General features: G+C 44.8%; 1 protein-coding gene across 1 annotated transcript; it reads left to right on the top strand.

Annotated features, from left to right (window-relative positions):
- Positions 1–5,522: 5,522 nt before the first annotated feature.
- On the top strand, positions 5,523–24,599 carry Rpn1 (ribophorin I). Its single transcript, XM_038319283.2, has 10 exons — positions 5,523–5,818; positions 9,644–9,708; positions 11,171–11,477; positions 15,801–16,010; positions 17,887–18,079; positions 19,031–19,130; positions 20,378–20,516; positions 20,622–20,741; positions 22,311–22,556; positions 24,015–24,599. Exons 1-10 carry the CDS (start codon positions 5,561–5,563, stop codon positions 24,195–24,197), a joined length of 1,821 nt encoding a protein of 606 aa, XP_038175211.1. The 5' UTR covers positions 5,523–5,560; the 3' UTR covers positions 24,198–24,599.
- Positions 24,600–26,298: the final 1,699 nt, after the last annotated feature.

Below are 26,298 nucleotides of genomic sequence, written 5' to 3'. Positions count from 1 at the left end.
TAGCTCCCCAAACTCCTTCTCCCCTTTAAGAGGATTTAATCAGTGTGTTATTTGCCCCAACTGTTATCACCACCCCAGGTCACTGTGATGCTTAAAGATTCCTGTTGTGAAATATTTTTTATATTGTGTGAAGGAAGATGTGCCACGGTGATTGGTTTAATAAAAAGCTAAACGATCAATAGCTAGGCAGGAGGTATAGACAGGACTTCTGGACAGAGAGAGCTCTGGGAAGAAGAAAGGTGGAGTTGCCAGCCATACATGGAATAACCAGGATGGGTGTAATAGAGATGAGGTAATGAGCATATGGAAGAACATAGATTTAAAAATATGGGTTAATTTAAGTTATGAGAACTATTAGAAACAAGCCTAAGCCGAGCCTGAGCTTTCATAATTAATAATAAGTCTCTATGTTATTTTTGTGAGCTGGTGGCCCAAAGAAAAGTCCACCTACAGATCCCCACTGTTGTTCCCCACAAACACTTCTGGGGCACAGCCCAAGACAAACCTTCTCAGTGGACCTTCCCATGGAATAACTGGTGTTAACAGAAACAGGGACTGACCTTTAGAGGAGCTGTCAGGCCATTCTCTACCCTCTGGTACCAGAGGGTACTAGGCTAGTTTCCACCATGATTTCCTTAGTTTTATTTTGCAAGGTTACCACAGGGGGGGAGAGAGAGAGAGAGAGAGAGAGAGAGAGAGAGAGAGAGAGAGAGAGAGAGAGAGAGAGAGAGAGAAAGACAAGTCAGAATACCACCGAGGACAGGCAAGTTGGTACAGGCCTGTGGTACCAGCCCTCTGAGGTGGGAGAATTGCTGTGAGTTCAAGGGTGGCCTGGGCTATCCTATGAGTTCTAGGCCAGTCTAGGATACAGAGAGAACCCTACTGTAAACAGACACACATTGTGACACAACTAAAAATGAGTAAATACTTAAAAGTGTTGCTATTTGTTTTCTGTTGGAAAAGGGCTTATTTGGCTTATACTTCCACATCACAGACTATCACTGAAGGAAGTCAGGGCAGGAGCTCAAGGCAGGAACCTGGAGACAGGAACTGAAGCAAAGGCCATGGAAGAGTGCTGCTCACTGACTTACTCTCCATGGCTTGCTCAGCTTGCCTTTTTAAAATACAGCCCAGAACCATCTTCTCAGGGATGGCACTGCTCACAGTGAGCTGGGCTCTCCAACGTCAATCGTTAGTATGAAAATAGTTCCTGGGGACTAGCTTTCATAGTACTAGAAGTTGCTATGCGAGCTTCCAAGGGTGGAAGCAGTCAATAGCCATGCCTCGCTGTGATTCCTAAGAACCATAGCAATGACCAGCATGTGCCACATCCAGCGTGCCTTCAGGGATGGGCTTGACTGGGGCAGTGAGGGAATGATGAAAACGTGGATGGTTGGACACACGGGCACACAGAAAAGCTGGTGTCGGGCAGACTGGGATCTCTGATGAAGAACCTACAGCATCTTGGAAGCTCAGTGCATTTATTATATAAGGTTGAACAGAGAGGTAGGGTTATTTCATACAGCTGAACAAGGAGGTGGGGTTTTTATATATAGATAAACAAGGAAGCAGGGTTTATGGTGTACAGCAGGATCAAGAGGATAGGCTTAGCTGATCTTGGTAGAAATGGTCTCTGTAGACAAGTGGTCTTCAGGTCATAAGCATCTGGGAGGAGAGGCTCTCATGGGCATTTTCTGCACACACTGTTAACACGAGCACTCAGTCCCCCGAGGAAGCTTTGCAATCTTTCTGGACCCGAGGCTATGGGGTCCATAACCTGGCCATGCCCATGCTGACAGCACACATTTCCTCAGCACTTCACTCGCTCATGGCTTTCTCAGCTCTCCATAAGCACGGCAAAATAGCCCTAATGGTGCAATAGTGGCATTGATATCCTGGCAGTAACCAACAACTGCCTAATTGGCTCAATCAGCAGGAAAAAAATCATGCCTGGTAACGGAAAACTAACCAACAGACAGATCTGACGGGAACAATTCCTCACTGGAGGTAAATTCCCAAATAACTCTAGTTTGTGTCAGACTGACGAAAACTAACCAGCACACTTAATCTCCGTCTTGGCACTATCGCTAGGTGGTGGAACTGTAGAGGTAAGACAAGTGGGGATTCTTAAAGTTGTAGGTAAGATACCCCCAAAGGGATTCTGGGGCCCTCCTCTTTTCTCTTCATTCCCCACTATTAAGTTTTGCTCTATCATAATGTGTTGCCACAAAGTTAAAGCAACAGGGCTAACTAATCACAGATCGGAACTTGTGAAATTTCGTGAGTCATATAACCCTTGCTTATAAGTTGATTCTATCAGCTGCACTGGATTTGTTTATTTATCTATTTAGTTTTTTTTTTAAATTTATTTACTTCAGTGTTGGGTCTGGAAATCAGGCTTTATCCGTATGAGGCAAATGTCCTCTCACTGAGCTATATAGCCTGCTTATTCTTTCAAACATGCTTATTCAATGCTGCTCATTTCCCAATTGTTATCTATTCTTTTTCTTCTTATTTTGTATTTTTCTATTTTTTGAATGTTCCAGTTTTTTCTTCTACTCTGAGGCCTGCTTTCCAGAGTTGTGTGTATGTGTACATGGTTCTGAGGATTGAGCCCTAGGTCTTTTCGGTATGCTCGGCAAGTACTGTTCCCAATCCTTCTTCACACCTTCCTTTGTGCATATATATATATATATATATATATATATATATATATATATATAAACGTGCAAAAGAGGCCAGGGAACAGCTTCTTTCTTCAGGAGCTGTCTACCTTGTTTTTTGAGACAGGATCTCTCACTGCCCTTAAACTCATCTAGTAGGCTAGGGTGGACAGCAAACTCCAGGGAGCAAACATGTGTCCCTGTTTCTGACTCCCCAGTGCTGCGATTGCAAAGGTCTATCACTGTGCCCGACTTTTTTCATGGGTTCTGTGGATCAAGCTCAGGTTTTCATGCTTGTGTGGCAAGGATTATGACTGAGCTATCTGCCCAGTTCTCCTCTTAACACTCAATAATAACTTTATTATTTTAAATATTTTATTTATTTATTTATCTTTTGTGTCTGGGGGTTTTGCCTGCATGTGGGTCTGTGTGCCATGTTCCTGCAATGCCAGTGGAGTCTGGAAGAGAATGTTAGATCCACTGGAAATGGATTTATTGTGTGAGCAGCTATGTGGGTTCTGAGAATTGAACCCGGGTCCTCTGTAAGAGCAGTCAGTACACTTACTGCTGAGCCATCTCTCCAGCCACTTAACTTTATAACTTTTAAGTTTCAAAGAGTTGAAAAAATTGTGTCTCTAATTTTGGATTGTTGTCCTAAGCAGCTGCTATATTGCCCTTTGCAGATCTTTGCCCTGTGGAGGTGATAATAAAGTAGTAGTCATACTTTCTATTATCATTATTATTTTAATAATTAAGCCAAAATATCCTACGCTGGTCCTGAGTTTGCTATATTCTTTCTTTAGCCTTCTAAGTACTGAAGGATTACAGGCATGCACTACTGCACCCAGGTGGCATTAAAAAATTATTTTTAAGTGTGTATTTGTGTGTGTGTGTGTGTGTGTGTGAGAGAGAGAGAGAGAGAGAGAGAGAGGGAGAGAGAGAGAGGCAGAGAGATTGTGCGTGGGTGTCTGTGGCAATCAGAAGAGAGCATCAGATCCCTGAGTTGTGAGCTACAGGTAATTGTGAGCTGTTTGTGTGGGTGCTGGGAACTGGAGGAACTCAGGTCCCTTGTGAGAGCAGTAAGTTCTCTTAACCACTGAGCCATCTCTCCAGCTTTATGTATGTATTAGTCTTCAAACAGTAAGCAATTTTGCTTTGAGGGCCACACAGTCTGTTTTGTAAATATACTACTGTTCCTCTTGTAGTGTGAAAGCAGTTGTAAACCACAGGCAAATAAATGTGGCTCTGTTCCAATAAAACTTTATGGACGGGGTTAGATTGTTGGCCTGCAGGTGCTAATTTTCTTGACTTTTGCTCTATAGGGTGGAGCATGTCCTTCTCTCCCTTCTCTCTTTCCATTAGCTGGTGTTATTGTTGAATATTTCCATTTCCTTCAAAATTTACATTGAAACTAAATCCTTCAAGCAACAATATTGAAGCATGTTCGTTAGATTGGGATTGATTGTGGAAACTTGAAAATTAAAGAGGAGAAGCAGAATTGCAGAATCTCAACAGAAGCAGAATTGTCCTTCAGTCAGAGAAAATGAAGGGCAGCAGTCTCTCTGCCGGAGGGGAGCCGTACACCTGCGTTGGTGCAGGGGGCTTGGAGATTGTATGTGGTGAAAGGGAAACTTTTGGGGAAGAAAGGTTTACCAATAGAGCCAATAGATGTGGTTTTTGTTTGTTTGTTGTTTTTAAAAACAGTTTCAAGGCCCAGTAATGCCAGCGGATGTTCTCATTACTACACTGGCTTCCTTGGTAGGAGGTATGCTGAGCAGAGAGTTTCTGCACTAGTTTGAGGTTCTTTGTTTTAACTCATTAACTCTTCTGTATGACTTTGGGAGATGATTGTGAAAGACCCTCGTTTTCAAAGGTGGTAAGTGAGAACCCCCAGACTCAATAATCCAAACCAACAAATGCAATTAGTAAGAGGTTTCTTTATTGATCACACAGACGCCTGCGGGTGCATCAGCAGCTTTTCGCTAACTGAGCACACGGATCAAACTCTTCATTAAGCTTTTATAGGTTTTCTTTTTCTACAGGTTACATGGGGGGCATAGTAACAGTAATTCCATTGGTGCGGACTTAGGTCATCTTGGGGGCAGCTCTGTTTGTCCGTTCCCAGGTTCCCTGCAAAGCATGTTTCATCAATTTGACAGTTGTGATAAGGTACCCTAGGGGGCTCAGTCCTGTCAGCTAGCCTCTTGACCAGATGTAACCCATAAAATATCCTGCTGTGGTGCCAGTTGTCCATAATGGAGACAGTGTCTGACCCAAAGGTCACATATTTCTGTCTCCTAAAGGTTAGCTCAGGTCACATCTGTCGTTTGTCAGGAATGGCCAGGACACCTTTCTCAATTTGTAGGGGGAAGCTCTAGTCTTGTAAATAAACCAGCCAGTTGTAAAATGGCCTAAGCTTCCCAAACCTCTGAGAAAACAGTTCCCTGTGGATAAATGATCCTTGATCTGCTGGAAAAGCTGCTGATGGTCTGTTCTCATTCTCCTAGACTTGTAAATATATATATTTTCATTTTTGGAATCTACATATTTATTTTCTTATTCTTGGACCCTTCAGATTGCACCAGAGGAATCCATCCTCAAGATGCCTTTGTAAAGGGGCTTGCAGCAGGGAAATCCTTTCCTGTCGTTTTGTCACATGAGGATATGGAATTCCTTCCTTAGATGAGGCCACATTAAAGTGAGTCTTGGTAGTAAAGAACACCCCAAGAAGCAGGCCTGCGCTTTACGATTTCAGTCAGGCGCCCCGCGGTTGCCCGGTTGCCCAGGAGACGGGGTCCTTTCTAGCGGGCCCGGCCATCTTGTGGTGCTGTTGTCCAATCAGCGGTTGCTCCGTGGCGGGGGGCGGGGCACTGGTCGCCGGCGCTCTGCTCGCGATCATGGAGGCGCCGGCAGGCTTGCTGTTGCTGCTGTGGCTCGGGGCCTTGGTTCCGGCGCCCGGCAGCGCCTCTTCGGAGGCTCCGCCGCTGGTCAACGAGGATGTGAAGCGCACGGTGGACCTGGGCAGCCACCTGGCCAAAGTGACGGCCGAGGTGGTCCTGGCGCACCCGGGCGGCGGCTCCACGTCTCGAGCCAGCTCGTTCGTCCTGGCCCTGGAGCCGGAACTCGAGTCGCGGCTGGCGCACCTCGGCGTGCAGGTGAGCGGAGAGCGGGGCGGGCTGCCGCACACGGACCTCCTGCGGCGCCAGGGATCCCTGCAGAGGCCGGGGCCGGCGGCCGGGGAAGTTGAGGGTTGTCTGAAAGGCTGGTGTGGAGGGGACAGCCGAGAGGTCGGGGTCCGCTGCCCCTCTTGTCCGCGTGTCCACTCGGACACGTCAGCACAAGCTTCGGAGCAGCGGGCGCCGCCCACGTGGTAACTCCGGAGCCCGAGGCGACTCCTTGGTCCCCCGGCGACCACCTTCCACACCACACCACACCGCAGGAACGTCTTGGCTGTGGCTAGGTGCGGTGCTTCGGGCACCTAGCTTTTTCTCCTGTCCCCTGGACGTACTCGTCCAACGAAGGATCATCAGTGAGTTAAATCGAAATTCCTGAATGCAGTTGTCTGTCTGATGTAGTCTGTTCCCTCTAGCCAGCAGCATTAAAAAATACGACAGGTTTCTGGTATCTGAGTTTGTCATTAATCAGACCGGGTTGATGTAACGCACCTCTAAAGCTGCTGTTGAAAACTTTGCTAATGTTCACACTTGAAAAGCCCCTGTGCTGTACAGAAAGGTGAAGCCCGCGTCTCTTCCTCCATGCACCACATCTGTTGGAACACCGCAGCGTTAGCTTCCTGTGCCTTTCAGTGAGCACACTTCTACAGCTTTCAAGGAAAGCCATCGTGGACTCTGGGAGTAGAGGGACTATCCACACAGGTTCCTTTTTATTGCTGTTTCCATTAGACTATATTCATTAAGTGATTACCGACTTTATTAGGAGGAGACTAGTAATTACAGTATCAACATTCCTAAGCACACCACATTCTCTTGACTGTAATGGAGTTATAATAAAGCAGGGTACATTGTCACTGGAGTGACTCCTGGCCCCTTCACACTGAAGCCTTGTTCACACTGAAGCACAGCTTTGCTCAGCTGTTTCTGGAAAGACATTCATGACTTATTTCAACTTACAGAGCCGCTCGTGAGTTTTGAGTGTTCAGCCCAAGTTCGTGAAAGCCAGTCATGACTTCATGAGATCACAATATATATAATCATAGCCGTTGAGGTGGAGAAGGCACTCAAGTTGGGCCACTCCATGTGGCTCAGTAGTCAAGAGCACAGGGCATCCAATTGTAATTCCTAGACACAATAGCTCATAGCCATCTGTAACTCCAGTTCCAGGGTGCACAGACATCCATGGAAGCAGAAAACCCATTTAAAAAGAAAGGAAAAGAGAAGGTTGCATCAGGTATTTTAAGTGCTTTCTCCGTTACAGCAGCTTTTTGAGGTATAGGTGTTACTTCATGGCTGTGAAGCATCTGCCTTGGCACTGTTAGCCCCACAAATGAAGGGTTATAATTTGTTCCATGCCCTGTATGTTCCTGCATTATTGACTGCTTGCTTTCTGGCCTTGATATGAGACTAGTTCTGATATTTCGGTTTATTCACAGTGGTGTTAATTCTGGGGGGAGGCCAGTTGTATATGTGAACTGTGTTATACTCCTCCTTGTGAGACACAGGGACGCCAAATGTGAGAAAGAGCACATACTGTGTTGAGAATGTGGGTGAGGTTGGATGGATTACAGGAACCCTTTTAGGAAATGGTAGAAGGACAATACCATTATTATTATTATTATTTGAGACAGGGTCATGTTCTATAGCCCAGACTATTTTAGAACTTGAATGCTGATGGCTAACAATGACTTTGAACTTCAGATCGTCTTGCTACTTTTTCCCATGTACTGGGACTACAGTTTTATAACACCATGCCCGGTTCTCTCTTACTTTTTACTAAGTCATCAGTATTTTTCATGAATATCAGTAAGCTATGCATTAACAAAGAGTTCTGAATAAGCAAACATTTTTTGGACTTTCTGAAATACTAAAAATGATATTTAAGAAATTGCTTTTGGAGTTGGGAGATGGTGATGGTGGCTCATAAAATCCCAGCAGTTGGCGGGAGGGTCCGTAGTTCAAGGTCATCCTAAAGGGAGTGTGAGGCTAGCTTGGGCTCTGAGGCTGACTTCCTAAGGAGCTGGTATGTGGTGCATTGGTAAAGCACATGCCTAGCTGTGCAGGCCATTAGTGCAATTCTCAGCACAGCACAGCACATAAAAGTCTTCTTCATAGCTGTATGCTCTTGGGAATTACTGCTTTATTCCTAGAATTTTTTATTTATTCCGTGGGGATTAGGTTAGTCTGACCAAGGGTTAGTGGAGTGTATGTATGTTTTCCACATAGACTGCCACAGTCTGTGACTCCAGATAACACCTCAGGAAGCCTCAGCAGCCTTCTAGAGTTAGCCTGGTTACATGTCTGGTGCCGTTAAAGGATAAGAGTACAGCATGTCCCATAGCGGCCCCTAGGGCTCCTTTCCCCCAAGGCCTTTGCACTTTTGCCACTCTGTGGGATCAGAAGTTTTGGTCACAGATGGGATTTCTGTTGTTTCATTTTAATTGTACTTACAGTTATTTTGATATGAAAAAGAAAATGTCCAGAAGGAAGTCTTTGGAAAATTTGGGAAGTAAACATAGAGATAAGGTCTTTGTGTGTATTTGATTGTTTAGGAAAATGTTTATAGTAACTCTTCCATGATGTTTCAGGCTAAATCTTATGGTTTCAGATAAAAAATAAAGTTGGATTAGGATATGGCTCACTGGTAAAGGTATTTGCCTGGCCCTGCCCTGACTTCAATCACCAGCACCACAAACAAAATTTCTAGGCCAGTGAGAAGGCTCAGAGGGTAAAGGCCCTCTTGGTGCAAGTCTGATTGATGATTGGAGTGAGTCCTGAAACCTTTAAAAAAGTCTGGTGCAGTGGTCCACATCTGTAATATCAGCACTGGCACCTTCAGATGGGAAACAGATAGAAGAATCAACTGGAAGCTTGCAGGCCAGTAAGTGTGGAGTACCCACCATGGCAGAAACAGCGGGAAAGATCCTGCCTCGGTCTCCACACATGTGCATGCTCTCCCTCCCTCCCTCCCTCTCTCTCTCTCACATACACACACACACATACACACCACACACACACAAAAAAAAAACTTTGAAAAGTTACTTTAATGTAAATATTGTAAAGAAGTTGGTATATTAGTTTTCTTTCTATTGCTGTGATATATCATCAAAACCAAAGCAGCTTACGGAAAGAAGGATTTACTTCTTTGGCACTTGTAGTTTCAGAGGGTTAGAGCAGAGGTAGCAGGTGGCAGGTAGTTGGGAGCAGCAGCAAGAATTCACATTTTGATCCACAAACAGGAGGCATAGAGCACACTGGGAATGGCTGCAGTATTTTTGAAACCACTTAGCCCACCCCCCAGTGACACATATCCTCTCAGAAGGGTGTCTTAGTTGGGCTTTCTATTCCATGACCATTCAGCTGTTGTAAAGGAAAACATTTTATGGGGGCTGACTTAGAGTTTCAGAGGTTTAGTCCATTATTATCATGGTGGGACATGGAGACATGGTGCTGGAGAAGGAGCTGAGAGTTCTATGTCTTGAACTGCAGGCAGCAGGAGACTTTGGTACCCTGGGAACAGCTTGAGCATAAAAGACCTCAAAGCTGGCTTCCATAGTGACACACTCCCTCCAACAAGGTGGCACCTCCTCATTGTGCCGCTCCCTATTGGCCAGGCTCTCAAGCACATGAGTCTATGGGGACCATTCCTATTCAAACCTCCACAGAGGGCAAACCTGAACCCTTCACCAACTGGGGGCCAAGTATTTAAGCATGAGCCTTGCAGGACATTCTCATTTAAAACATAATTGTTAATAAATTTAGAACTTGAAAATATAAGACAGAATGAACTACTCTTTTTTGTTATAGGTAAAGGGAGAAGATGAGGAAGACAGCAACCTAGAAGTAAGAGAAACCAAAATGAAGGGCAAAAGGTAAGCAGGCAGACTGAGAGGTGTTTCTACGGTGGCTAACCAGATGTTTGGGATAGGTAGGGTAGGTAGAGACATCAGAAAATCCCCTAGTTTTCTAGCTTAGAGTTGGCTTCATGGCAGTGCTGTTAACAGAGGAGGGGATCTGCTGGGAATGGTACTGATGTTTTGAATTGACGGGGCCGTCAGCATAACTAACAAGGAAATGTGCACACTGCTTACTCAGGACCAGTCGTGAAAAGAGAAGCAGATCTGATACTTGAAGCCAAGAGCGGGATAAAACTGTCCTAGAAGACGGAGGGCTTGAAGTGCTGTCTTAGTTGTGAACTTTTTTAAGCAGTGTGATGTACAGTGCTGTGAGTTCTCAGCTAAGTCATCCACATTCTAGTCGTTGAGGACAAGTTACATGGGAACATGTTTAAAAGCCTTCAAGTTTTACTAATGACATACTGGGTCTAACAAAAATTCATTTATTGGCTTAGGAAATTGAGATTCATTAGTTTACAGGCAATGTCTCCTGGACATGCATATGAGAGGACAGCTTGCAGTAGTGCTTCTCTCCTCATGTGAGTCTTGGGGCTTAAACTCAGGTAGTCAGACTTGACCGCAGGCCCTTTTATCCACCGATTCATCTCTCTGCCCCACAGCATTTTTTAAAGAAAATGTTTTTGTTTGTTTTTTGAGACAGGGTCACTTTAAAATTAATTAGTTGACTTTGTGTGGGGGGGCGTTTTTCTTGCATGTATGTGTGCATCACTTGCGTGCAGTACCTCGGAGGCCAGAAGAAGATGGCATACCCCCTTGGAACTAGAGTTAGAGAAGTGAACTGCTGTGTGTTTGCTGGGAACCAAATCTGGCTCCTCTGAAAGATCAGCCAGTGCCCATACTGTTGAGCCATCTCTCTGGTCACCCATTTCCTTGAGTCAGTCTCACTAGCTCCAGCTGATCTTAAACTCCCTCTGTCACTAAGGATGACCTTGAATTCTTGTTCTTTCTGCCTGCATCTCAAGTGTTGGGATTAGAGGTCTGCCTGCCACTTGACCTGTCTGGTAGTTTTTTTTTTTTTTTTTTTTTGGTTTTTCGAGACAGGGTTTCTCTGTGGCTTTGGAGCCTGTCCTGGAACTAGCTCTTGTAGACCAGGCTGGTCTCGAACTCACAGAGATCCTTATGTTTTCATTTTCATAAACAAACCTGGGATGAACATCTGGACATCCATCTTTAAGGCTTAAGTTAATATATTAAAGGTGATATCTTTTATCTTGGGTATAGAATTTAGTGTGACTTTGAAATACTAGCTGATTTCAGTATCTTTAGTCTTTTTGCTTTTCCTAGAGCTTGTTACGTAAATTAAACTGGCTGAGAAGTCACAGAGATCCACTTTCCTCTGCCTCCTAAGTGCTAGGAAAAAAAGGTGTGTGCCTGGGCCAGTGTCTTTAATTTTAATTCTCTTGCTTTCTTCCTTCAGTGGGAGATTTTTCACAGTCAAGCTTCCAGTTGCTCTTGATCCTGGGTCCAAGATCTCGGTTGTTGTGGAAACTGTCTACACCCATGTGCTTCATCCATATCCGACTCAGATAACTCAGTCAGAGAAACAGTTCGTGGTATTTGAGGGCAACCATTATTTCTATTCTCCCTATCCAACTAAGACCCAAACCATGAGAGTGAAACTTGCCTCCCGAAATGTAGAAAGCTACACCAAGTTGGGGAATCCCACACGATCTGAAGACGTCTTGGATTATGGACCTTTCAAAGACATCCCTGCCTACAGTCAGGTAGGTTCCAGAGACCATCACTGCCAGGCTTGGATGGTATGTGCCAGGTGGCATTCAGAAAATGTTTGGAACCTATCTTGAAGTAACTCTTAGTCCCATTAACTTCCTCCTGAGAGCTGAGTTGAGAAACTGGAAAGTGGGCATCATGGGAGAAGGCAATGAGGGATTCTGGGCAGGGTCGTGGTGGACAAGGAGAGAAGCTGGGGTGACTGGTAGTAAACAGACCAGAGGCTAAGGGCCTTGGAATTGGTACTTTGGGAGAAAAAGCAATTAATTCATGATAAAAATTTTGTTGTGGGGCAAGGTCCCAGACTCAGGAGAATATCTTGAGTTCGAGGCTAGCCTTGTCTACATAGAGTTCCAGGTTAGCCAGGGATACACAGTGAGACCCTGTGTCAAAAAAGAAAGCAACAAACAATTGACTGGGCAGTTAAAAGCACTGACTGCTCTTCCAGAGGACCTGACCCTTCTTCCAGACCATGTGGTGGCTCCCAGCTGTCTATAACTAGTCTTGTGGGATCTAATGCCCTTTTCTTGCCGAGTTGAGGATTGTACTCAGAACTTCACACATGATAGTAAGACTCTCCCACTGAGCTCCAGCACAGGCTCCCTGGAGTTCATTCTAGTCTTGCTTTTTTGTAGCACAGGCTATTGCTTCAGCCTCTGGAGTACTGGGAGTATAGTGCAGTACCATGCTTGACTAGAGATAATGCTATTAATATAGAGATCATGTTATATATAGTATTGCCTAATTCTTGTGCTTAATAACTGCATTGTACACTTTTTTGTGGTAGCCATTTCTCTGATTTTTGCCTTGGATTATTTGCCAGCTTGTTATAGATGAATGGCTAGGCTTTTGTTTTCTTTTGCCTTTTTCCTACTTACAACCATAATGTACATTTCTCTGCATGTTTCTCAGCAATAGATTTTGGGGGAGGAGCAGACAGGGTCACATGTAGCCTAGAGAACTGGCTATGTAGCTGAGGATGACTCAAATTCCTGATTCTGCCTTTTACTTTCCAAGTCCTGGGATATAGGTGTGCACCTCTGTGCCCTGGGTCAGAAATAGTACATGTATTATGTTTTTAAGATTTGTTTGTTTTAGCCTGGCAGTGGCGGCACATGCCTTTAATCTCAGCACTTGGGAGGCAGAGGCAGGTGGATTTCTGAGTTTGAAGCTAGCCTGGTCTACAGTGTGGTGAGTTCTAGGACAGCCAGGGCTACACAGAGAAACCCTGTCTTGAATGATCAAAAAAAAAAAAAGATTTTCTTTATAAAAATTGTATATTGGGGGATGGGTATGTGCACATAGTGCAGATGGCCCTGGAGGCCACAGGATCAGAGCCCTGGAGTTGGGGTTACAGTGGTAACCACTCGACCACTCGAGGGAGGACTCACTAACTGTTGGCCTCTCTTTAGCTCTGGAAATAGATTCTCTAGAGTAAAAAAATTGCAAATCAAAACATGAAATTTAAAAAAAAATTTTTGACACTGTGCCTTGGCTGCCCTTGAAAATTGTGGCAGTCCTGCCTCCGTCTCCGTAAACAAATGGTATTGTAGTTGCAGCTCAAACATTTTTAAGCTAAAAATGATGGCAATTGCTTGTAAAACCAACACTCAGGAGGCAGATATACCAGGATTGTTTGAGGCCAGCCAGGCTTCATATTCTTTGTTTCAAAACAGAACAAACATTATGAACATTTTAAGAATGAAAGTAAGTTCTTGTGTGTCTGTATGTGTGTGTATTTAAGTCTGAGTCTGCTCACAAGTATGTGCATTTGGAGTTGAATCCAGGGTCTTAGGCATGCTAAGGATGTGCTCTATCAGTGAGCTGTACCTATGATTCCTGCAGCATGAAGCTGCCATCCTTACAGTATTGGCACTGTGATATGGGATTCCCCTCTGTATGCTGTGAATACCATTGGTTAATAAAGAAGCTGCTTTGGGCCTATTGCAGTGCAGAATAGGGCAAGGCAGGGATTCCAAGCAGATAGAGGAGGAAAGAGTAGGCAGAGTCAGGGAGAAGCCATGTAGCTGCTACAGGAGACAGATGCTGGACACCAAGATGGAACCTTACCGGTAGGCCCTAACCACATGGCGACACACAGATTAATATAAATGGGTTAATTTAAGATACAAAAAACTAGGCAATAAGAAGTGTGAGCTAATAGGCCAAACAGTGTTGTAATAATACAGTTTCTGTGTGATTATTTCCGTCTGGGCAGAATTTATAAAATTACAAAATGTGTTTGCTTATCTTCATGGACTTTGGAAAGAAGGGCATTTTCCTAATATTCTAATTTTATATTGCCTTTCTGAGTTATGGGCAAGTTCATCAAAGGGCATTACTCAGTGACCAGAGAGACCCTGAACCTACTCCCCATTGAATCTAGGACCTTTGTGTGCTGGGTAAACACCCCACCATTAACCCACATATGTAGTGAGGAGGTGAGCAGGCTTGCTTTTCGTCCCATCCAGCTAGCTTTTCACCCGAAATAACAACTCACAAATTGTATTCTTGTAAACACTGCCTGGCCCATTAGTTCCAGGCTCTTATTGTCTAATTCTCACATCTTGATTAACCCAATTTTAGTAATCTGTGTAGCACCACGAGGGGTGGCTTACCAGGAAGATTCTAGCCTTCATTCTAGCCTTCATCCATCTTGGAGAGGAGAGTCATGGCGACTGCTTGAGGCATCTGACTAACTTCCCTCTTTCCCAGCATTCTGTTCTGTCTACTCCACCTATCTAAATCCTGCCCTATCAAAAAGCCAAGGCAGTTTCTTTATTAACCAATGAGAGTCCTCCATCACACATATATTCCCAACCCCAGAGAGTTTTTTAAAATTTTCATGTGTGTATGTATATGTGAGTATATGTGAGATGTGTTGGTTTGAGTGCCACAGCACATGTCTGGAGGCCGGAGGACAGCCTTTGGTAATCATTTCTCTTCTATTATTACATGGGTCCCAAGTGCAACAGCAGGTGCTTTTACTTGCTAAGTTACCTTGCTGTTCCTACAAGATTAAAATAAAGCTAACCTCTGGGGGAATTGGCAGACAACTTGAAGAATTATGCAGACACTTGGACTCAGAATTTCCACTTGCTGAAGACCTAGTATTGTTGCTTATGTTTATCATCTAGAGCAAAGGTTGTGGAGACTGGGACTTCCAACCTGTTTGTTTTTTCAGTTTTTTTGAAACAGGGTTTCTCTGACTGTCCTGGAATTCCCTCTGTAGACCAGACTGGCCTCAAATTCAGAAATCTGCCTTCCTCTTTCTCCAAGTGCTGGGATTAAAAGTATGTGGCATCACACCTGATCTTATATGGTTGGGCTTTCTTGAGGGACTTTTGTGGACTGCCAGTCCCGAAATAATGGCACAGAGACTTACTGTTAATTATGAAAGCCTACAGTTTAGGCTTGTTCCCAACTAGCTCTTATAACTTAATCTGTTTCTGTTAATCTACGTTCTGCCACATGGCTTTTTATATGTCCTCCATTCTGTACATCTGACTTTCTCCATGTCTCTCTGGCATCTCCCATGCACCTATATTCATTTGAGTTCCTCTCCCTGGAAGTCCTGCCTATTCTCTCCTGCCTAGCTATTGGCCATTCAGCTCTTTATTAAACCAACCATGTGCCTTAGGCAGGTAAGGCAAAACATATAGACCCATCTTCCTGCAGTATAAGCATCTTCCTGCTGCAGCCTTATTTTATTTTATTTTTAAAGACAGGATCTCTGTTTCCCAGGCTGGCCTTGGAACTCATGGTGATTCTCCTGCCTCTACTTGTTGAGTGTTGTGATTATGGGCATAAATGACCCTTTTTGAAAGTTTGAGAGCAAGTTTCTTTCTCAAAAACAAAACAAAACAAAAAAAACCTTCTATAGTTAAGGCCTGGAGAGATGGCTTAGTAGTTAATACCACATGCTACTGTTGCAGAGGACCTGAGTTCATGTCCTAGCACCTATATTTGGTTGCTTTAGGAGATCCAACACCTTCTGGCCTTAAAACCACTCCATATATATTGGTGCTTAGTAACCATTCTGTGAATGATGTATAGGCCCTCTGTAGTTATTTTTTTTAAGATTTATTTATTATGTATATGGTGTTCTGTCTGCATGTATACCTACAGGCCAGAAAAGGGCACCAGATCTCATTACAGATGGTTGTGAACCACAATGTGGTTGGTGGGAATTGAACTCAGAACTTCTGTAAGAAGTTGGTGCTCTTAACTCTCTCCAGCCCTAGTTAATTTCTTCTAAACTAATGTTGATTTCTCTGTTGTCAAGGCTATGAACTGTTTGTTTACTTCCCTTCTAGGATACTTTTAAAGTACACTATGAAAACAACAGCCCTTTTCTGACCATCACCAGTATGACCCGGGTCATTGAGGTTTCTCACTGGGGTAATATTGCAGTGGAAGAGAATGTGGACTTGAAGCACACAGGCGCAGTGCTGAAGGGGCCTTTCTCCCGCTATGATTACCAGAGACAGCCTGACAGTGGCATTTCCTCCATCCGTTCTTTTAAGGTATGAGTGGCCAACTTGGACCTTGTGGGAACTATCTTTATCAGTCCTTTTTCTTGCTTTTCAGTTTTGGGGGATTAACTAATGGTGTTGTTGAGTATCAGTGTTAATCAGAAATTTTGGGGATTAATTATGGTGATGTTAGTATCAGTGCTAATCAGAAGGTTTTGGGGATCATTTGTTGCAATTCATAATAAAATAGTCCCACACTAGCCCAAAATGGAGTATAATAAAGGTTTATTTAATAGGGGCTGAACTCACAGAAAGGGCAGCGATCTGCAGTCCTTGACGTTTGCTGGGAACTGGAACCAAATTCAGCAGCCAAGAAGCCCTTGCATGCTTTGCATATGCATTTGTAGTCATGAGACTACACCCAGAGTAGGGCAGTATCTTAAAGGCTATTGGCTAAAGGAGTTCCTACAGAAAACTCATGGCGATATTGAGTATCAGCGTTATCAGAAGGATCTTTAAGGAGAATGTTCTTGTGTTTATGTAAATAGCATCTTGTATTATATAAATACTGCTTTTTTTCTCTCTCTGCAGCATGGGTTAGTCTGGAACAACCTGTGTAACTTAGACTAGCTGTGAACTCAAGATACCTCCTGCCTTGGCTCCTAAGTATTGGGATTATAGACATGTGCCACTGTACCTGCCTGGCCTTAGAGCAGTGGTTCTGAGCCTTCTTAACTCTGCCACCCTTTAACACAGTTCCTCATGTTGTGATGACCCCAACCATATCAATATTTGTTACTACTTCATAACTTTAATTTTGGTACTGTTATGAATAGAAATATGAGTATCTGTGTTTTTTGAGGTTCTTAGGTACCCTCAGGTGGGTTGTTGGGGTTATGACCCACGGTTGAGAACCACTGCCCTAGACGATGGTTGTTTTGTTTTTTAGAAAATTTGAGTAAAGAAAATCATATTCATAGTACCTACCACCACTTAAACATTCCCTTGTTTATTTTGTGTGTGTGTGTGTTGTGAGTGTATGAGCACCTGAAGAGACTAGAAAAGTGTTAGCTATCTTAGAACTGGAGTTACGGGCATTTGTGAACTGCCTGACTTGGGTGCTGGGATCCATGCTGTGGTCCTCATGACTGAGGAGCAAGTACTTTTAACTGTGTGGCTTTCTTTCCACCCCTGCTGCTTGTTTTTTAAGATTGGGTCTGGTATAACCCAGGCTAACCTCTAACTTGAAGATGGCCTTGCGTTCCTTGGTTCTTCCTTTTAAGTGCAGGGGTATACTACTATGTCTTAGGCTATTTTTGCTTTTATGAAGCAGAATTGAGGTTTATTAAGACTCTTAAGCTTACATTTAATAAGAACTTGTGTGCTTGTGTGTGATGTGTATGTAGTACAGCTTTTAAATATGAGGGTAAGAGAATGAAAGAACCTCTCAGATGGGAAGATGACTGAGAAGTATGAGTATGGGCTTCCTTCAACAGCATTGTAAACTATTAAAAAAATGAAGAGATTGAATGTGCCTTTGTCTAGGCGAACTCTTACAAATATTTACATATATTTACATATTACAGAAATGCTCACTCCCTGTGTGGACAGTGAGTGTTGCATTCTCCTTTGTCAGTACACTTGGAAGATGTGTAAGCACATTGGGTGGAAAACTGTAAACTAGCAATTTGATACAATTCCTTATCTTTAATTTCCTTCTTCTAAACTTTAGTATGCACAAGGGTCTTTGCAAATATTTTATTTTTTTGAGAAGATTTTATCATTCATTGAAATAGATATGATGTCTAGATCTTCTGAAACCTTGGGAAAAGTGACTGTCTGGAGTCTGGTGTAGGCTTTATGCTTACTGGGCCATATTTCTGCAGAGGTTCCTGAAGTTTTTAGAAGGCATTCTGCTTTCTTGCAGACCATCCTTCCTGCTGCTGCCCAGGATGTGTATTACCGTGACGAGATTGGTAATGTTTCCACCAGCCACCTCCTTATTTTGGATGACTCTGTGGAAATGGAAATCCGGCCTCGATTTCCTCTCTTTGGTGGGTGGAAGACACACTACATTGTTGGCTACAACCTCCCAAGCTATGAATACCTCTATAATCTGGGTGAGTGTTAAACACAGTAAGAAAAAAAATTGCAAAGGGCCAGCTTTTTCTTTTAAATTCTTGTGTTTATTTAAGAAAAAAATATTTAAGTCACCAATGCTTATATGTAAGGAAAGTATTCTCTTATTATTCTTAGGAATGCCGAGGTACCTGTCCTTTTGTGAGTTGGTGTAAATTACTCTTGTAATTGTAATGCCTACATACAGTATCAGTTGAGACTCTGCAGAAGGTTATCTATTATGTTTTCTCTTCTTGGTCCCATCAGTTGCCCTGTAGCCCCTCCTCCTCCTCTCTCCTCCACAGACACTGCTGACCTGCAAGTCTTTTAGCTATTGATGTATTGTAAGAACTTTTTCCCTGGGATGGGGCGGACTAGCCATATCTACTGCTCTGCCTACCCTATAAGGTCCCAGTGGGAAATCAAGTTAGATTCCATTCAAGTTTTCCTTGGGGAACCAGTGTTTATTAGACTTATAGAGTTAGGTAAGGGGCTACTGGCAGGGGTGTGGGTGATCCTAAAGCAGTCACGCTGGAAAGTTGGCATGGAGAGAGCTCCCTTCCCCCAGTCTTCCCCAGCAATAACTATTCCAGCCCCTCCCTGAGAGGCCCTGAGGCCGACCTGTGCATAGGACATAATTTTGTGTGAATGTCTGAGAGTCATGGCTAGATGCTCAGGTGAGGGTCTGCAAGTAAGCACAGTGAGCTGAAGAGGATGCTGTACTGTAAGTGTCTGGGGATTTCAACATTGTTTATAGTTCTGTCTTTCTGTGGCAATTGGAGAAGAGCCAAAATGCCTGCTCTGTCACCTCCAGCTCTCAACCCACCAGCTCTTGCCTGTGAACTCTTGATAATATCTCTCCCTTTGTGTAAGAGGATAAAGTTCATGTCTTGTCATTTCCTCTCTGTCATCTTTCTCTGCTCACACCATTGCCTGTACTTGCTGGTCCTCAGGTGATCAGTATGCCTTGAAGATGCGGTTTGTGGACCACGTGTTTGATGAGCAAGTGATAGATTCTCTGACAGTGAAGATCATCTTGCCTGAGGGAGCCAAGTAAGAGACTGTTCTTTCCTCTGCACCCCACTTCCCTGATAGTGCCTGGTGTCTAGGGTAGAGTGTAGGTGTTCATTACATAGCTGTGACTGAGAAGCCTTCCTGTGGAACCTTTGACTAAAGCTAGGAAAGGAAAGTTCAATTCAAAGGAGGCCACGTGGTTTAGTTAGGAAGCTTTCCAAAAACACAGTGTCTCCCTATTCCTGGAGCAGAAGCCAGAGCCGCCTCAGTAAACCAGAGTAATGGCCTGAGTCTAATGCCAGGGAGGAATGTGGAGGGCATTGCAGAGGTACACACCTGTAATCACAGGACTTGGAGCCTGGAGGCTCTTGAGTTGGAGCCCAGCCTGGGCTAAATTCCAGGCCAACCTAGGCTACATGTAGAAAGTACCTGTTTAATAAAAAAGGTTGGTAGACTTTGCTACCAGCGAGTGACTGAGTGGAGCGGCTGTGGTGCTGTTTCCTAGGCCTGTTTCAGTGTCTTTGGTAACAGACGGGAATCATTTTTGCTTAATTTGAGCAGCTTGTGAAAGAGATGTTGATCAAATGAGAGTTTAACTTAAAGAGCCAGGTGTTGGAAAGGAAGGTGCAGAGGCAAGGATTGGCGCCATGTAACTCACTGGGAGGCCCTGGGTTCAAGCTCAGTACTGCTGGTGTGTGTGCAGGGAACCACTGGCCGGGGTGTTTGGAGGACATTGGTGGGAGCAGATGGGCTACAGGGCTCCTGTCCTTGGCGAGAGCTGCTTATAGTTTTGTGTTACTTACCTAGTTTCTTGTCACAGTGTTTGTATGGTCTCTGTTGGTTCATATATCTACTCCGGTGGCCAGAATGACATGTGCTTTGTCTGGTCCATGGAGGAGGGGTTGTTCCTTCAAGGCAAACTACTGTGTTACTATTTCTCTAGGGACTGTAGGCCTAGCCTATAGAAAGTGATACACATGCCCTAGTTCTAACAGAGACTATGATTCATGTGAGGAGGGAGCATTCGAAATAGCTCCCAAGGCAACTCTCTAGGTCCCTCGGAGACTCTGGGTGGGCTGTGCTGGGCAGCTGTGCTCACTCTGCAAACCCATCCTTGTGAGTGCTGGGGGAGACTGTCTCGTCTTCAGTTTTCTGACAGTGAGTTAGCAGTGGGAGGGGAGATACCTCTGGTGGACAGGATAGCATAGTGTGAACTTGGCCTCCTGATAACTCTTAGTCTTAGAATTCTGCAGCCCCACACCCTCACCTGTGTCTGTGCTTTCCAGGAACATCCAGGTAGACAGTCCCTACGACATTAGCCGTGCCGCAGATGAGCTGCACTACACCTACCTAGACACATTCGGCCGCCCGGTGATTGTTGCCTACAAGAAAAATCTGGTTGAGCAGCACATTCAAGACATTGTGGTGAGTGACTGTGCTTGCTGTTCGTTGTTGGTACTGCCGAAAGCAGTGGTGTTAGGCTGTGGATCTGAGTTGGTCTTCCCTGACACCTTTTCCCGGCTCCTCCAGGTGCACTACACCTTCAACAAGGTGCTCATGCTGCAGGAGCCTCTGCTGGTCGTGGCTGCCTTCTACATTTTGTTCTTCACCGTCATCGTCTACGTCCGTCTGGACTTTTCCATCACCAAGGTACTCTGTTCTCTTCCTAGCTGTCAGACAGTCCATAGGACCTTGTGGCTGGCCGTAATCCCCTACATTTTTCTGGCCTCTGCTAATTCTCCCTAGAGAGATTTCTTTCCCCTGTGGTGCTAGTGTGGAACCCAGAGCATCAAGCGTGCCAGGCGGCAACTGACTGCTCCATAGCCTTCTGCTTGTGTCTGAGAATGTGATCAGACGCACACCGTGTTAAGTCCCTGCTTTCTGCTTTGTTTTGGTTGTGGAAACAACCTGGATACTAGGTGAGGTAGGAGAATCATTGAATGGCAATTCTGCCTTGTCCTCCCTTTTTGCCATATAAGAAATTAATTTCATCTGCTGCTACTAGCCACTCTGATTTTGTGGTTCTAAAAAAAAAAAAAAAAAAATAAGGTGGATAATTTTTTATTCTTCTCTCATATAATGTATCCCCCCCATACACACACACACACCATCCAGTTCTCCCTTTCCCTTCAGAAAAGAGCAGCCCTTCCAGGGTTATGATCCAAACATGGCATAACAAGATGCAATGAGACTAGGCACAAACCCTCATTAAAGCTGGGTGAGGCAACCAGTAGGAAGAAAAGGGTCCCAAGAGCAGGTGAAAGAGTCAGAGACACCCCTACTCCCACTGTTAGAAGTCCCATAAAAACACTAAGCTAACAATCATAACATATGCAGAGGACCTAGTGCAGACCCATGCAGGCTCTGTGATTGCCACTTCAGTCTCTGTGAGCCCAGTTGAGCTCTGCTAAGTTGATTCTGTGGGCCATGTTTTCCTGGTATCTTTGATTCCTCTCTTTGCTAAAATTCTCCCCCCTTCCTCAATGTTTCCCGGAGCTCCAAAGGAGAGGGACCTGACGGAGATCTCTAATTTGGGCTCTCTCTCCACCTAATGTTTGGCTGAGGGTCTAGGCAGATACTTTTTATTGTCTTCTTACTCTGTAGGGACTGAATATATTTTAGTACTTAGCATTTTCCATCTGTCGGGCATGTTCTGGAGTCCTATCAGTTCACAGAGCTTTATCACTTGCGCATCTGCAGATAGACACTGAGTGATCAGTCATTGCTTACTGTGCCTGCATCTACCTCATGTAACGTCCTAAGGATTTATTATGTAAAGGGAACTTGTGTCCACGCACCTAAGCCAGCCTTTGAGTTGTGGGACAGGCCTTGCCAGTAGATACACAGTGAGGGGATCTGGAGAGAGATGGTAAGTGGAGAAAGAGTCACCTTCTTTCCTGAAGCTCCTGAGACCCTATGGTGCTCTCCCCGAAGTCTTTCACGGCTTGAGACAAGCGCTTGCTACACCAGTCTCGTGGCGCACCTACCATTACTGTCCTGATGGCGACTGGTGCCTGTGGGGCTGGAAAGTAGGGTTTGTTTCATCCTGATGTCTCCTCCAGCCTTTGTAGTAGAGCCTGGTGCTCTAAGTGTCAGAAGGGTTTGATTCCGGCTTCCTAAGGTTTCCTCTATTGGCTGGTGGCAGTAGGCATCTATGGCAGATAAGTCGGAGTAAGCACCAACCTATCTGCTGACAGATGTGGTCTCTCTGCCCTACAGGATCCAGCCGCAGAAGCCAGGATGAAAGTGGCCTGTATCACAGAGCAGGTATTGACCCTGGTCAACAAGCGGTTAGGCCTCTACCGTCACTTTGACGAGACCATCAATAAGTACAAGCAGTCCCGGGATGTCTCCACCCTCAATAGTGGCAAGAAGAGCCTGGAGACAGAGCACAAGGCTGTGACCAGTGAGATTGCTGTGCTGCAGTCCAGGCTGAAGACGGAAGGCTCTGACCTGTGTGACAGAGTAAGTATTAGTGTTGTGAGCCACTTGTCTGTGGTCCTCTTCGCCTCCCTTCAGGGACTATTTCTGCTTGTTGAAAGCAGCACCCATTCTGCTCCCTGGGCTGGGCTCGGCTCCAGGTGCCCTAAGATACTCACATGTGCAGGACCGTGGGCTCTTCAAGTGGTGTCAGTGCTTGTGGTGAGATACAAAACTTTGCAGCATCTGTAGGTTGGCTTTGGAGAAGTTCTGCAGCTTCTCCAGCTCTGTGTCCATGTGACTGGCAGTGAGGGCAATGTTCCTCCAGATGCCAGTCTTCAGCTCCAGATGGCCATGCCTGTAATCCCAGCACTCCGGAAGTGTGTGTCTATGTATAGGACATGCATTTTCAGATGAAGTCCAGACCGGCTACACAATGGGATCCTGGCCAGAGGGGGAGATTTTGAAAAGGAGGGTGAGGGGAGGCACCCAGACCTAAATCACTGGCTCTGACCCAGACTTTCTAAACTTGGTTAGATTACCCAATTTCTGAGTCTGTGTGTACTTATGGGTAATGGGAAGTCAGTAGTCTTTCACAGTACCTGAAAGTGGTTTATGTCAGTGTTTAGAGAGCCCCAACAGTCATGTACTATGCGAGCCAGCTATTATTATCTGTGAGGGAAGTATTACCTACTTTAAAAAGTGCCCCTCAGAGTTCTTAGGCTCCCTGTTAGCACCTTCACCCGCACCTTCAGTCTCTTACTAACCCTAGTTCCTTTGTAGCACCCACCATGATACAGTTCTTCATGTGCTTACATGAGTTCTGTGTGTTAACTAATATCTGGTCCCAGTAGAGAGAGTGCACACTTAGGAAGCCTGTGTGCAGTCATCTTGCTGGGGTGTGGGCAGAGTTTTCATTGGGACTGCGATCAGCTCTGTTCCCAGCCATTTTCCAATAACCTCTCAGAGACTTAATATTATAAATGCTTGGTCAATAGCTTAAGGCTTATTGCTAACTAGCTCTTCCAACTTAAATTAACCCATTTGTGTTAATTTCTGCCATGTAGTGTTACCTCTTTCATCTTGCACCTCCTGTTTCTTCTCCATGTGGTGACTCCTGACTCCGCCCCTCTTGTCAGTGTCCTTGTCTGGGTCTCTCATCTAACCTTATTCTGTCCAGCTTCTTTACTAAACCAGTTGCAGCAACATATATTCACATAGAGAAAAGGAATATTCCAAACTGGGGTCCCATGGTTTTCACCAGGTGTCAGGGTAGAAAGCAGCTTGCTTGTCAGAGCTGACAAGAACATACCTGTAGGTGATGAAGCTACTGTTTGGAGCCAGGCTTGTTTTCTTGCGTGCCAGCCCTCTACCATGGGCACTGCTTTTTGCTGAATTTTTGACTGTTCGTGTGGGGCTCTAGATCTGCGGGCCTGGGAAGCGATGGAGCTCATTGAGTAGGGCAAGAGGGTAGTTCTCAAACCTTCCCTCTGTCTCTGCCAGGTGAGCGAGATGCAGAAGTTGGATGCGCAGGTCAAGGAGCTGGTGCTGAAGTCGGCAGTGGAGGCAGAGAGGCTGGTGGCTGGCAAGCTCAAGAAGGATACGTACATCGAGAATGAAAAGCTCAGCTCGGGAAAACGCCAGGAGCTGGTCACCAAGATCGATCACATCCTGGATGCTCTGTAGCTCGTGTCTCCAGGGCAGGCCCAGGTTGCCTACAGCTCAGATGCAGTGCATAGGTAGAGGGAGGAGGCTGTGGTTAACTAAAGACCTCAAGAAGGAAAAGCCAAGGCCCTACCTACAGAGGTCTGAGAAATGTGTCCCTTATTTCTGAATGGGTCCCTTTTTTTAAAAAAAACAAAAGAAAATCCTAAACAAAAATCCTGTATAAAAACTAAATATGGTTGTGTTTTGAACAAAGGCATTTTCAATAGTTGATTTAGTTTGTTCTGATGCTTGGGTATTTTTCCATCTGTAAGTCCTGTTTTATGCCTTACTAATTCCTAATGTTTGGTTCTTTTGTTAGTGTATGCATGTTTTTTTTAAAAAGTGTGTATGACCAAATGAAAATAAAGGAGGGGCTGTGAACATTTGCTGTGCTGAAATCTTGTGTGTAATTGTGGCATTTGGGGATAATACTTTATTTTTTTGGGTTTTTGAGACAGGGTTTCTCTATATAACAGCCCTGGTTGTCCTGGATCTCACTTTTTAGAACAGGCTGGTCAGAAGATAATACTTTTATCACTGTGGATTTTCTCAGAGTTCACAAGCCAAGTGTCAGAACACTGATGTTTTCTAATACAAGCCAAGAGAGACATCCCGGAGAGTCACAAAGCAGTGGTGTAGTAAGCCTGTTGTGTTCCTCAAATCTGTGTTACACATTCTGAGCATTGAAAAAGGGTGATGAGCAGACACCCCACAAATTCATGATCTCAGATTGCCCGCACTCTGAGGAGGACACGGGCCTGGAGAACTGTAGTCTGGGTGTGTGTGGGAGGTGGGCATCTAGAACAAGATAATCAGTGGGTCTGTCAAGGCTTTGGCTTTACCTCAGCACCAGGATAGACCGCCCTCTGTGAGAGCTGGGCCAGTATTGGTATTTGGTCAAGAGAGAGACAGAATTTGGTATGAGAAAGCCGAGAGCATATTGTAGTCAGATGGGGCAGAGTGGATTTTGGTGCTTTGAAGTGTGCTGGGGTATAGTCCCATCTCCGCCTAGCCCTGTTAGATAACTCAGAGGTCAGGAAGCTGTTTGTTACTGAGTCAGGCTCTCATGTCTCTCACGCCATAGGCCACTGTTGTAATGTGACCCCCTGGGCTGGCAGACAGATGGTGGCCTGTTGACAAGCTCACCTCTATGCTAACAGGTGTGCACACAGGCTGGTTACCGGGCAAGTGGTTATATATTTTCTTAAGTTGGTGGACTGAGTTGCCATTTGTCCAGCCCAGAGCTGGTTAGGGAAATGGGATAGTTGTGGTGGTTGGGAGTGCTTATGAAGGACATAGACTAGCCGGGTGGTGGTGGTACACACCTTTAATCCCAGCACTCTGGAGGCAGAGGCAGATCATCTCTGAGTTTGAGGCCAGCCTGGTCTACAGAGTGAGTTACAGGACAGCCAAGGCTACACAGAGAAACCCTGTCTTGAAAACACACAAGACCTAGGGCCTGTGTGGCAGTCTATGTCTGTAGTGTCTGCTGTGTAGACTTCTGAGGCAGGAGGATCACTTGATTTGTTTTGTTTTGTTTGAGATAGGGTTTCTCTGTGTACCTCTGGCTCTGGCTGTCTTAGAACTCATTCTGTAGACCAGGCTGACCCAGGAAGATGACTTGTGCAAAGAAATTTGAGATCTATTGGAGCAATGTGGCCATTTTTTTTATTAAAGCAATTATTGAATCAGTACTTTATTTTTAGTATCTACAAGCCAATAGTGAGCTCACTTCATTAAAGAATGAACACAATGTACAAAAAAATTTGCTTATATTACAAAAGTATATCCATCTTCTGGTGCTGGGCAAAAGTCATTGAGACAAAAATCAAGACAAAGAGACTATCTTAACACCAAAAAAGAGATTCTCAAGATAGTATTACCCTCCTGAGACGGTGGACACTTAACAGAGAGGGAAGAGAGACCAGGGAATGAAGGCAAGTGACGGGCCAGAGCTGGCAACCAGTGAGCACCGCATCCAGGTCAAGATGGGAGGCCAGTGAAGTCAGCCATTCGCTTTGAGTTGGGTACAGAGATCAGCTGTACGGTGACCCTTGCAGGACTGTAATTTCCAAATTTG

The sequence above is a fragment of the Arvicola amphibius genome, chromosome 2 (genome assembly GCF_903992535.2).
Source record: "Arvicola amphibius chromosome 2, mArvAmp1.2, whole genome shotgun sequence".
Lineage (NCBI taxonomy): Eukaryota > Metazoa > Chordata > Mammalia > Rodentia > Cricetidae > Arvicola > Arvicola amphibius.
The sequence above is the reverse complement of the archived record's forward strand: the minus strand, read 5'-3'. Positions and strand labels throughout refer to the sequence as shown.

What these genes read in the sequence shown, in the direction of transcription:
- Rpn1 (XM_038319283.2), top strand. Translation starts at nt 5,561, where the DNA reads ATGGAGGCGCCGGCAGGCTTGCTGTTGCTGCTGTGGCTCGGGGCCTTG. An exon ending in ACCAAAATGAAGGGCAAAAG is followed by an intron (nt 9,709 to 11,170) that starts GTAAGCAGGCAG and finishes TTCTTCCTTCAG; the next exon opens with TGGGAGATTTTTCACAGTCA. An exon ending in TGAATACCTCTATAATCTGG is followed by an intron (nt 18,080 to 19,030) that starts GTGAGTGTTAAA and finishes GCTGGTCCTCAG; the next exon opens with GTGATCAGTATGCCTTGAAG.